This window comes from Nyctibius grandis, chromosome 4, assembly GCF_013368605.1.
Source record: "Nyctibius grandis isolate bNycGra1 chromosome 4, bNycGra1.pri, whole genome shotgun sequence".
Lineage (NCBI taxonomy): Eukaryota > Metazoa > Chordata > Aves > Nyctibiiformes > Nyctibiidae > Nyctibius > Nyctibius grandis.
Genome location: NC_090661.1, coordinates 21,147,947 through 21,160,897, shown reverse-complemented (window position 1 = coordinate 21,160,897; position 12,951 = coordinate 21,147,947). Strand labels below are relative to the sequence as shown.

General features: G+C 38.4%; 1 protein-coding gene across 1 annotated transcript; it reads right to left on the bottom strand.

The window, feature by feature from the left end:
* Positions 1 to 2,996: 2,996 nt before the first annotated feature.
* On the bottom strand, positions 2,997 to 12,592 carry GAL (galanin and GMAP prepropeptide). The gene is made up of 6 exons (XM_068400090.1): positions 12,588 to 12,592; positions 12,211 to 12,292; positions 11,464 to 11,518; positions 9,925 to 10,011; positions 6,573 to 6,650; positions 2,997 to 3,223 (listed from the first exon to the last, which is right to left on the bottom strand). The coding sequence occupies exons 1-6, from the start codon at positions 12,590 to 12,592 to the stop codon at positions 3,171 to 3,173; spliced, it is 360 nt and encodes a 119-aa protein (XP_068256191.1). The 3' UTR covers positions 2,997 to 3,170.
* Positions 12,593 to 12,951: the final 359 nt, after the last annotated feature.

Below are 12,951 nucleotides of genomic sequence, written 5' to 3'. Positions count from 1 at the left end.
ATTAGAGTTGTTTTTCTCTGTGTATATTACTTTCCTTACATCAGCATTTAATTTCATCTGCCATTTTATTGTCCAGTCATTCAGCGTCATGCAAGCCTTCTGCTCATTGTCAGAGTTAAATATGCATGCTGAGTAATTGCATATCACTGGCAAACATTATAACAAAGTTTTACTCATTTGTTTAGATTTGGGCTTTTGTCTTCAGTGCAGATATCTGTTTGATCTCATCCTACACAAAAGTGGGATACCATGTATGCAAATGCACAAATAAATGAAATGAGGAGGAAATGGTTAGCGATTTTTAAAAATTTTCTGCTGAAACTTGTCACATCTTTTTATTGTCTCTTTGCCCTGTTGAAACTAATTGCTTTCAAATTGTGGTTTAAAGGCCATCTTTTTATCAGATATTTGTCTGAGAGGCTGATTATGGAGATGTCATTCTAAATATTTGCAGAATTTAGGTCTGAGATGTAGCAGTGTAAGACACGTTTTAAATAAAATAGGAATGTTATTTTAATAAAATAATGTTGCTGAAACTGATCCAGAAGAATGCCCCTTTATTGTTTTTTTGCCTCTTTGTTTTTGCAAAGATAAGAGCCGTAGAGTGTGAAGAAGCAGTCTGAAAATTTCACTTCTCTCTGTATTTTGGAATATTACCAGTATGTGTTTGAATGCAGTAATTATTAAGTGAAAGTATGTGGACCACTTTTGATAATTAGATTATAATGATTCTTTGTGGGTTTTGTAATATATGCGTATAGCAGTGCAGCACAATGAGTAAAACTTGTGGGCTTCCCTGCTTAGAAAGTGATGGAAATCTTCCAAGGAACTTGATCCTATGAGTTTTTCAGTATTTCAAATAAGCTCGAATTTCAGAATTTCAAATAAACATTCTAATACCATTCCAGCTTTAATGACCTGACAGTGTGCTAATTTGATTTCAGTAATAACTGTTTTCTAATCTGTAATAACTGTTATTTCAAAAGGAAAGAAAATGCTAAGATTACGTTCTTTTTATTTGATCATAGATTCATCTGCTTTGCCATAGAAAGATAGCTTGCTATTGAGTTCTGCAAATGGGTACTGGTTCTTACCAGTCAATGAACCAAACTCCATGGAAGTCAATGAAAAGAATGCCTCTTGATTTTAGTGAGCTCTGCTTCAAGTTTATAATGGGAAATCTGGACATTACTAGGGAAAATAAGAGTTTGGAATTACTGAACTATACTAATGTACAGAAGTTAAATTTCACTCTATTCTTTTTTCGCATTTTTTGAAGTCCATAAATTTACTGAATAATGTTGAAGTAACAGCATGTATACTAGCAGTGTATGCTTTTTTATTACTCTTTCAAAAAAAAAAAACCAACAAAAACAGTAAAACATTGTCTGAAGGGCTTGCTCAAAAGCTTGTTGGATCTGATAAAAACTGTGCTTTGTACACTTTGGAAAGTGAATATCAGACATTAGATCAGAGGCTGAGTGATTATCAGAGAAAGAGCACAGGCTGACTGACAAGGCACTGGTGAGACCGCACCTTGAATATGGTGTCCAGTTCTGGGCCCTGCACTTCAAGAAAGATGTTGAGGTGTTGGAGCGAGTCCAGAGGAGGGCGACCAAGCTGGTGAAGGGTCTGGAGGGTCTGACCTACGAGGAACAGCTGAGGGAGCTGGGGTTGTTTAGCCTGGAGAACAGGAGGCTCCGAGGTGACCTTATTACAGTCTACAACTACCTGAAGGGAGGTTGTAGTGAAGTGGGAGTTGGCCTCTTCTCCCGGGCAACTAGCGATAGGACAAGAGGGCACAGCCTCAAGCTTGGCCAGGGGAGGTTCAGGTTGGACATTAGGAAGCATTTCTTTTCAGAAAGGGTCATTAGACATTGGAACAGGCTGCCCAGGGAGGTGGTGGAGTCACCATCTCTGGATGTGTTTAAAAAAAGACTGGACATGGCACTTAGTGCCATGGTCTAGTTGACATGGTGGTGTCAGGGCAATGGTTGGACTCGATGATCCCAGAGGTCTCTTCCAACCTGGTTGATTCTGTGATTCTGTGATAACATTGTGGATTCAAATTAGCCACTCGTGGCTTGGCATCTAGATTGTATTCTGCTATGCTAAAACCGAAAAACAGATTATGCAATAATATTCTGCAAAATTTCTGTCAGTCTGCGCACTCTAGTGCACAGCAGAATTTTGAAAGGATGATATTTTATTGCACTATGCAGAGTGAAAGCCATCTGAATGTGAAAAACCTTTCTAAGTTTCTGTATCCTCTCAAACCTTTCCTCATTCTTGATATGACATTTATCGTACATGGGCCTAGCATTCTGGTCCTGGTACATCAAAGCTCCTTCGTGGGGATTAAGCACGTATTCAAGTGCTTTGCTGGACTCAGACTAAAGCATCTCATTAAATAAAATATTTTTTTAATGTTGGAGGAGACAGGAGAGTTTATTCATTAAAGAATACCGATCAAGTAGTCTTGACAACATAGAAATAGGAATCCTACACGTAGGATTTGTGTAAGCTTATTACTTGTACAGAATGGTTAAATTTGCATTGTGTGAAGGTATGCTTCAGTCAATGGGCTGGTGTATTATAGGTGAATAATATGACATCTAAAATGAACATTAGTTTATTTCATGTCTATGAAAATATGAACAAGAAGTAAGGCTTCCATGAAGTGTAGAAGTGCAGACAGATCTGTGACTTAAAAAGACTCTGTATGGCAGCAGTTTGAAGTCATTGTTCTCCTTTTTCTCAGTTAGCTAAAGTACCCAATATGTAGTATTTATGTTTTATTTTACTGTAATTTTGCAGAGTATAGATGCAGTGTAATCTTACAATTTAACCTGGGATTTATATATGATGTATTGTGTGCTGGTATGTATTTAATTTCAAAATGAAACAATGTAGTTGCTCTTTATTTTTATTTTATCATTTACCTACAGAAAAATTTTACCAAGGCAAAATTTTACACTATAACATCACAGGAGAGAAAAAAAAAAAAGCAGTCAAAAAACCCCAAACAAACAAAAACCAGAGGGCAGGAATGCTATTTACCATTTATCAGATTAATGCAAACAATACTTCTCATCCTTCAGCTCATTTGGATCTTTTGTTTAGAATTCAATCTAAATCTACACTACAACAAAATAAAAATGCATTCTTCTTCAAGACTGATTTGTTTCCTCTAGTGAAGGTAGTTTGTCAAGTGCTCCCACCTCTGCAAAAAGGAGGGGAAAAAAAGAGAGAGAGAATTAACACATATGTAAATATGCATATTAATCTTGTCAATTAAATAATGAGATCCAATTTCAGTAGTATATATTTTTATATTTTTTCTCAACTATAAGAGGCATATCCTTGAAATTTTCATATTTTAATTTATAAACTATTGATTTTTTTCTTTTGAATGTTAATAATGTCTTCCTGATGTAATTTCACCTTTTTAGAAACAGTAGTGACAGAGTGACAATGAAATTATAGCAGTTTTATTATGTCACCTGATATTGCTGGATCCCAGCATCTCGAAAGTTTTAATATTATCCAATTATGGCTGCCATCTTACAGCCTGCTCTATATGGGAAGCCTTTAAAGCTGGAGGGAGCAATTTTCAAGAGAAAGAGGTGAAGGACACTTTTAGTTATCACCAAGATACTTCTTAGCAGTTAAAATATTCACTTTATCTTGCAGATCGAAATGTATGTCTAATCTGAATAACCATTCCCTGAATCTGAATCCCACGAGGGGGAATTTTCCTCCGCCCCCCAAAAGAACACATCTAAACAGAATCACAGAATCAACCAGGTTGGAAGAGACCTCAGAGATCATCGAGTCCAACCATTGCCCTGACACCACCCTGTCAACTAGACCATGGCACTAAGTGCCATGTCCAGTCTTTTCTTAAACACATCCAGAGATGGTGACTCCACCACCTCCCTGGGCAGCCTGTTCCAATGTCTAATAACCCTTTCTGTAAAGAAATTCTTCCTGACGTCCAACCTGAACCTCCCCTGGCCAAGCTTGAGGCTGTGCCCTCTTGTCCTATCGCTAGTTGCCCGGGAGAAGAGGCCAGCTCCCACTTCACTACAACCTCCCTTCAGGTAGTTGTAGACTGTAATAAGGTCACCTCGGAGCCTCCTGTTCTCCAGGCTAAACAACCCCAGCTCCCTCAGCCGTTCCTCGTAGGTCAGAACCCTCCAGACCCTTCACAAGCTTGGTCGCCCTCCTCTGGACTCGCTCCAACACCTCAACATCTTTCTTGAAGTGCGGGGCCCAGAACTGGACACAGTACTCAAGATGCGGCCTCACCAGCGCCGAGTACAGAGGGATGATCACTTCCCTAGACCGGCTGGCTACGCTGTTCCTAATAGAGGCCAGGATGCCATTGGCCTTCTTGGCCACCTGGGCACACTGCTGGCTCATGTTTAGCTGGCTGGCGATCAGCACCCCCAGGTCTCTTTCCACCGGGCCGCTTTCTAACCACTCTTCCCCCAGCCTGTAGAGCTGCATGGGGTTGTTGTGGCCGAAGTGTAAGACCCGGCACTTGTTCTTGTTGAACCTCATGCCGTTGGTCTCGGCCCATCTATCTAACCTGTCCAGATCCCTCTGTAGGGCCTTCCTACCCTCCAGCAGATCAACACTCCCACCCAGCTTGGTGTCATCTGCAAATTCACTGAGGGTGCACTCAATCCCTACGTCTAGATCATCTATAAAGATATTGAACAGCACCGGCCCCAGAATAAACCAATATATTTAATATAGTGAAGTGTCATTTGAGAAAAAAAAGTTAAAGCATCTCTATCATAATAAAGTATGTTTTTCACCTACTAAATCTGCAGTTCTGATTTTGTGTAAGAGTTTGTACTAGGTCTCGCCAATAAATATTGTTAAGGGATAATATGATAACATTCTGTGTCTTTTGAAGCCTGGAAATATTAGAACTATCTCAGGGAAAAGCCATTTTATATGATCTGGAGATTCCTTTTTTTTCTGAGGACAGATAATAGTACCATCTTTTCTGAATAAAAACAGCTGTTTATCATCAGTATCCTAAACAAGGAATTGTTACTTAGAGTTACAATACAGCCTTTTTTGCTCATTCGTCCCAGGGAAGAAGTAATTTGTATTTCTATGAGACACAATTTATTTTCTTGCCCAACTTAGGAGCTCTTGGCCTACTCATCAGAGAGTGCATGCTTGAGCTCAACATGTTTCACACCCTTTCTGTTGTGTCTAGTTATTGGCTTTACTTCCTAGGCTTACATAGCAGGGTAAAGGAGTGTTGAGAGCTCCTTCTTCTTCACCGTGGCACAACAAACAAGCTACTGCTTTGTCCACAGTAAATATACATGCCAATAATCTCCTTTAAATATCTATTTCAATTATCTCAGGTCCTTAGGACTAACCATGAAGCGATTTTTTTTTTTTCAAATGCAAAGTTGATTCAATAAACACTTGGTTGATACTTTCAGTAGTGAGCATTATTTCGTGTGGGTGGATCCAAATCATTTAGAAAATGATGCCAAAGAGGTCTATAATTTTGTTTCCTAGATAGGCAGAAAATGAACAGATCTCTTGAAAGTCTCTTTTAATAATGAAATTAAAATACAAATGTAACACAGTTTTTTTGTTACAATTCTCAGCATAAACTTGCCACAAAATTGCTTATAATTTGTTGTATACAAAAGTAAGAATATAGAAGTTACAAATTTATTGAGTTTTCTTTCTGAGACAGAAAATTCCTCAAATATTTGCAGTAAAAATAACTTTTTTCCTTCCTGTTGTTTTCTTTGCAAGTATATATTATGTTTCTGAACATTTTGTAGACAGATTTAGAAGGGCTGAAGAGGTTTTTAAAAGCCCAGAATTGTGTTGTTTTAAGAAGAAAACTTAATGAAAACTCAGAAGCAGCCAGATTTCTTCTTCACCTAATGCTATAATAGTTACCATTCTTACAGAATCAGCTGTAAGCTCAGTTTTACAATACTTCTCACAATTTTGAGACTCCACAGAGTTTTTACTAACAGCATTTTGAGCTGTTTGCCAACATTCACCTTAGTGCTGTTGCAATTTTATGATGTGACTTTATTGTAGAATACATGCAGAAAGGGCAATGTATTTGTTTTGTCACTAACAAGTGTTTCAGAATTTGAACCAACTGTTCTTGGCATTAAACTGAGGTCTTATTTAATTTGTTATTGAATTATTTTATACTAACAACTCCCATGTAATCAGACTGTATATTGTTTGTTTTCAGCTCTTCTGAAAGCTGGGTCCATACAATTTTAGTAGTAGCTGTTATTATTGTCACAGTGCTCAGAGTAATCAAAGGGTATCAGAATCCTGTTCATTGACCTGCAGTTTGGCTGGACTACCTGCACTCTCTAAATCAGGCCTATTCCTAAGTGCACAAAAGTGGAATTGACAGTTCCTCCCCCTGCCCCCCGGAGATGCTGTTCAAAGTCTTGCACATTGAAATCTCTAGCAGACTTGTACATTCAAGGATAGTCCTGTCTTCTCAGTAAATTTCACACCAGAAAGTGTGAAAGATTAAAAAGGTGTTCACTAACCTTTAAGATGCAAGTAAGTCAAAAATTCAATTACTGTGCGCACAATGTTTTCATCAGCCAGTGGTCTTCCAAGATTCCCTGTAAAACAAGTTTGTTGTTACTTAATGTTAACATGGTATAAAGATCTATTGTGTGTGACATTGTGGCTAGATTTATGAGTACTCTGAAAAAAGCTATCTGAAATTTCTTTTTTCTTAAAATCCTAAATGGAAAACCTCATTTCATGGAAGAGCGAAGCCACTTTAAGGTAGGTAAGTGCAGTTCTCAGAATCAGAATTGCCCAGCTTTGTATTCTATTGCTGCATAGGAGCTGCTTTGACACCTTCACGGTCACAGTCTTTAAGGAATTCTGTTGCAGGAGCGAGTTACCCTCTGTTCTCAACTCTCTCCTTTGTGTCCACTAGCCTGAGATTGAAGAAAAAGGTAAATTTAGCAAATGCATCAGCTTTGCAAAACAGTTAGAAGTTCTTCATATTGTCTGACTTTGTTTCCCAATAAGCCACTCAAGTGACATAGAAGTGACTTGTAGCCCAAAAGCTGGGCCCAGTTCTTTACTAAAGAAAGGTATGTTTTTGCATATCTATCTAATACAATACACTTCTCTTTGATCTTGTGGAAGTAGGCCTTTTGATGCTCTTTAAATGGCCCAGTTTATCAAGCTCCCTGGAGTTTGTTATTGCACTTTGGGAGGTTGAGAAGTATGCAAAAGGGGATATCTTGCTTTTTATCAACAGGATAGAGAATTGTTCTATATTAGAGAACAAATGGTAGGTAGTTTCCCTAAGATTTTTAGTTATCTGCATACAGAACAGATGGGTACCAGTATCTGACTGACAGTCCATTATTACATCACTTAAAATACTGTCCCTTCATGTTATCATAGGGGATGTGTTTAATCTCAGAAAATAGTCTGAAAGACTGACTTTGCAGCAGGTGGATGTTGGGGGAGTTCTTCCATGATGGAAGAGAAGATTTAAGCCTCTAGTGACATGCAGCTCAGAAAGTAGACTGAGGTCTGTGGCACAAATAAAAAAATATTAATGGGGAGTGGTAAGGGTCACAGAGGTTTCTGGCATATAGAGAGTAAGCGTTTTAAGAAATTTGCATCTAAAAGTCTTGTCTTCCAGTCTTTGAACTGACACAAATATGTTGTTACTACTTACTACTTGTATTATTTGAAGTTTTCCTTAATTTAATTTTTATTCCCACCTAACCTGTTATGGATTTTTGTTATGATTAATCATTATTATATTAGTAGTTTATTGACGGAGATTTTATTACTAATGTGATATTTATTGGATAAATGTTTTTCTTTAGTGACTTGAGCATAATGTACATGTGTATTTCTATATACTCTGCTATTGACCTTAATTCTGTATAGCCAATTGCTTGCAGACTCTAGCAAAGAAACAGTTCTGGTCTTGAAATTTAAAGATTTTCCTAATTATGCTCATAGATTTCCCCCTCCCCCCACCGCCCCAGACCTGGTGTTATGTAACCAATACAGTTGACAAGTTCTTCTAGGTTGTCTGGAGAGCTTGTGAATTTTGCAGCATTGCTTCAAGGAGAGAGAGCATTGCTTTGCATGAATTCTTTTACAGTAATAATGTGTATGTATATTGCCATTGTAAGATACTTTTGTAAATAAGCAGCAGAATTTAACAAAAAAAAATCCTTCATTTTCAATTTAAAAAAGAATTCTGACTACCTTATGCACTTTTAATATTCAGATCTTCTTTGGATAGGAACTCTATAATAAACTTCAGATTCAAAGAAAACTTTTGATGAGAGAAGAGCATCTAAAATGACATTCATAACAGAGGCAGTTATATAATTTTCAGGTCTCATCCAGACAAGTTTGGTTAGGTTTACTTGTAATTGTGGAGGTGCAGTAGTACCTGGCAAAAGAGTTCCACAACTCTTAAAGATCATATTCCTGTAAACGAGCTGGTAGTATACCCACAAGTGGCAATATGCATTGTTAGATTACAAATGCCTGCCTTTCATATTGTTTCTGACTGGCAAAATATTATTTTTACACCAGTGTTTGAGGAAGTAGGTTCTTCCTTTTTTTTTTTCTCCTTTTTTCTTAAAAACAAACAAAAAAAATCAAGCCAACCAGGAAAAAAAAAAAAAGAAAAAAACCAACCCACAACCAAAAAACACCACACACACACAAAACCCCTCTATGTAATTATGTACCAGAACTAAACTGGCAGTCATTCCAAGAATTGACAACTAAGAAATGTATTAAAGTTACTCTTCTATTTGCAAAGTAATTATGTCCATGAAATTGTAATTAAGCATATTCCCTTTATTTATGAACTTATTTAGTGTTAGCTACATTTGTATTGTGCTGTGTGGATTTAAAATAGCCTTGGAGAGCTCTGGGGCTGGGACATTTTCTCCCAGTAGTGCAGCAGTGAATCCAATAGTACTCAAGTAAGTATTGCTTTCTTTGGTTGCAGTGAGAAACAGATGACTCTGACAGTCTAAACGTGAGATTCAACCCAGCTCACTTTAGATGTCTGCAGCAGATTTAGTTTCCACTCAGGAGAAAGAAACAGGTTTTTCTAGAAGCTTCTTCATGTTATCCTGAAATAGGTGTTCAAAATAAATCCTAAAAGTGCCAGCTTCCCTTCATAAAGAGAGACTAGACACATATTGTAGAGACCCAGCTTTGGATGATGAATCCAGAACAAGGCTGCATCCTTTTCATTGTCATTTACCAAATTCTGAATCATACAACCTCAAAACAATATGTTGACTTCAGTTTTGACCAGGTTCTCAATCTTTTATTGAAGATAATCCATCTTGCTTAAATATAGGAAATACTGTGAGACTGAACATGGAAATTTTTTTTTAAAATAGTGAAGACTCTTGCAACAAACAGTGCTGTACAGTTCTGAGGTCTGGTTTCAGCTCTGGAGTATCAGAATAAAAAAAGTATTTGCCAGTTCCTATAGCTTTCCCTACTAAAAGATTTGTTTATGAGCTCACTTCTTTGCCAAAAAAAATTAACTCTTGAGTGTGTAGGGTAACATTTGAAACACTTATCTGAGCATATGAAAAGAAAAAAACAGGTTTATTCAAAGTATTATGAACTATTATACTTTAAAAGCAACATAATTATGGTACTTTTCCCTAGACACCAAGATGTTTTATATGACCATGTACAACGAGCACACTGAATGGCCTAATTTCATTTTTCTTCCTTACTTATATTTATGAGGATTTTTGTTGAAGTGCAAGAATAGCCTTGTATCTAGGTAGGTAGTTAACTCAATAACAGTAAATGAATTACTAAACATTAAAAAAACCCCTACAATACTGGCTTTCAGAATTTCATTACCTGCTTTAATATCCTCATCAGGCTGCATTTCACGTTTACCAGTGAAACCATGTTTGTCATTAAAAGATCTGTGGTTATCTACTGCATCTGATAAATAAATAGAAAATGAAAGGCGTTAGTTGACTTCACAACCACCTTTGCTCTATTGCTTGCTTTTCATGGATTTCAGAAAAAAAAGATCATGATGCGCACTTTTGATGTACAAAATGACAAAGAAACAATTAATGTGACACTAAAAATAACCTTTCTACTGAATTTGTGCTTATGATTTATATAATTTACAGACCCAATCCTGTACTACATACTTGCTGGAGCTATGACTGAGTTCAGAGAAAGTTGTAAGGGAAGTGTAAGTTTGTACATTCATGTGTAATTTGGGAAGTTGCTCTTGCTACTCTTTCCTCTATTTTTAGAAAATGTTGCTGATGAGTTTGCTTAAAAGAAAACTGCAGATAGTTTTTGAAGGTTATTCATGTAAACTATCTTACATGCCCCTGGTGCCTCTTCTTTCCCCCTTGCAATAGGCATTTCCTTTATCAGTAAAAGCTGATCAATACGACCTGCAACAAAGGATGATTCCTATTACCCAGTCTTAGATAAATGGCACTTTGACAAGTACATTTCCCCACAGTATCTTCTCCAGTTTGGTTAGATCTGCTTTGGGGCAAATACACTTCCAGACATTTACAGAACCAGTTAATATGTTTAAGATGCATTAATCTTTTATTCAGGTGTCCTTAAGGTTAGTTAAAAAGAATGAAGACAGTCATAGTAAGTATCTGTAGTATTTGTCATGTATTACTGAGACTGAAAATATGGAAACATTGGTAATGAGTGTTATTACATTAACAACAAATAATGGTAAAAGGACAGATATTAGAGACAACTTAGCACTGGATTTCACTTTTCTTTTAATCTACATTTGTGATTCTCCATCTTTGTAAACCAATGTGTTCCTGTATTTTAAACACCTTCTACATTAAATATTTTTCATATAGTGAACTGTCAATACTTACAGTGATGAGTTTGTATGTTATTGTTTTAATGCGTTTTGCTTAAATTGAAAAAAATAGTAGCATAATAAAGCCAGGTAGCAAAGCCATTTTCAAATAGATTTAAAGATGAAATCTGAAATACATTAAGAAGCGCCAAAATGTCACATTTTGTCATTCTTCCCTTAACATCTAAGATGCTATAACATTTTGTTAACACTTCTGGGGAGGGGGGGAAGTATTTGTCTTATGAAAATTACAGTTCAGAAGCACAAAGAGCGACCAGATATACTTCTGGATACCAAGCCTCACAGCACAACTCTGCTTTAGAAAAGAACAGTTATCGTCTAAGACAACTCAATTCTATAACAGGCGTGTAACAAATATCTAAACAAGTATTCTCCCAAATGAGTTTCTTCAGTCTTGCAGATTTAGACAAAATTACTATATTCATCAGAAAAATGAGTAGCACACTACACTAAATTGATTTCAAGAAAAGAAACTTCAGCATTTTGAAATAATGCAAAAAAAAGAGTGCTTGACTTACGTGGCCCAAGTAGGTAACCAGCACTATTCAAAGTCCAGCCCCTTTTTTCTTTTGCCTTAAAGAAAAAAATGCAAGTATATTATTACATGAACTACACAAGTGCTTTCTGAAGACAAAGCAAACAGCATCCAAATGGACATTCTCTTAGCAGAAAGTGCCTTCTGAAGGCTTGAAAAGAAGGAATTTTGTAAAACATAAAAGCCAATAATATTGAAGCAAATATTAATGGTGAACTTCTGCTCCCTCCCCATCTAAGTCAATAGTTTTGCTATTGACATCCATGTGGCATGAAGATTTCACACCACATAAGTGAAACTGCAAATCACGCTTTGGAGGCAGAAATTTTGACTTTATACTTCAAGTTTATATTACCACCTGATAATCACCTTAACAAACAGCAATGTTTTCTTTTAATTGTTTGGATTTACATGACAGCCTCTTTACAAAAAAAAAAGTCCCTATGTACACCACCTTTTCTGAGTCAGATGGGACATCCATTCAATTTTGGTCTATAAACTAGACACTCTTTTTTCCCTTTAGTCATATTATTTGTTACAAGGGAGCTAGTATTCAAAAGCCCAAAATTCTTTGCTAAAAAGCTGTTTACTGACCGAAATGTTTGAGTGCTGCATCTTGTTCAACCCCTATATCTAAATACAGTGTATATTACTGCAAGGTTTACTGTTACTTGCCAGCTGAGACATGGATGCTCCCCAATGGATAGGGCCTCCAACAATCAGTACTTACTGAGAAAACCAGTCCAAATGTTTCTGACAGGGCGGCACAAAGGATTAAAGACAGAAACAGGAAAACTAGCGCACCTCTGCATCTGGAAAGAAACCGTACCACAGTAAATGCTCTGAGTTACCAGTTTGCCTTCCAGTGATGGACGCCCCAGGGCACGCAAGCGTCCCCGCCGCGGGCGGGAGGTGGGGCCGAGCCTCCTGCCCGTGAGGCAGGGCGGCTGCGGCTACCAGCCTGACCCCAAATCCCCTCCGGGAAGAGAGGCCGAGAGGGGAGTACCTTGAGCTGGGGCGCGACGGCCGCTCCCTCGCAGCGTCTCACCCGGTGCTGGCGGCGGGGCGGCTCGTCCCACGGCTGTACTCCTGCCGGCGGGCGCTCACTGCATGGCCGCGCTGCGCGGGTACCGCTGCGCGCCCGCGCTGCGCTCCCGCCGCTCTTTATGGGTTGCAGCACGGCGGCGCGGGAGGGGCGCCCCCGGGAGCGGGGCGGGGGAGCCGAGAGCCGCCCGCCCCTCCCTCCGCCGCCTCCCCTGTGTCATCAACTCTTCGCTAACCCACTGCATTAGGAAGGGCAGAAATTACAGCAATTCAGTTAGAGGTATTTGGAAGCACGACGCAGGCTGCGGGGAGGTAACAGCCCGGGCAATTACCCCTGATTACGGCGGCCTCGGGCAGGCTGGCGGGCAGCGAGGGGAGCTCTGGTCTGGGCAGCCTGGCCTGCGCCTGTCACCCGCTGCAGCTTCAC

Excerpts from the sequence above, each read along its gene's own strand:
- GAL (XM_068400090.1), bottom strand. Across the intron at positions 10,012-11,463 it reads TGGTTACCTACTTGGGCCAC|ATGCAGTAGATAACCACAGA; the intron begins GTAAGTCAAGCA and ends TTTATTTATCAG. Across the intron at positions 3,224-6,572 it reads GACTTACTTGCATCTTAAAG|AGGTGGGAGCACTTGACAAA; the intron begins GTTAGTGAACAC and ends TCCTTTTTGCAG.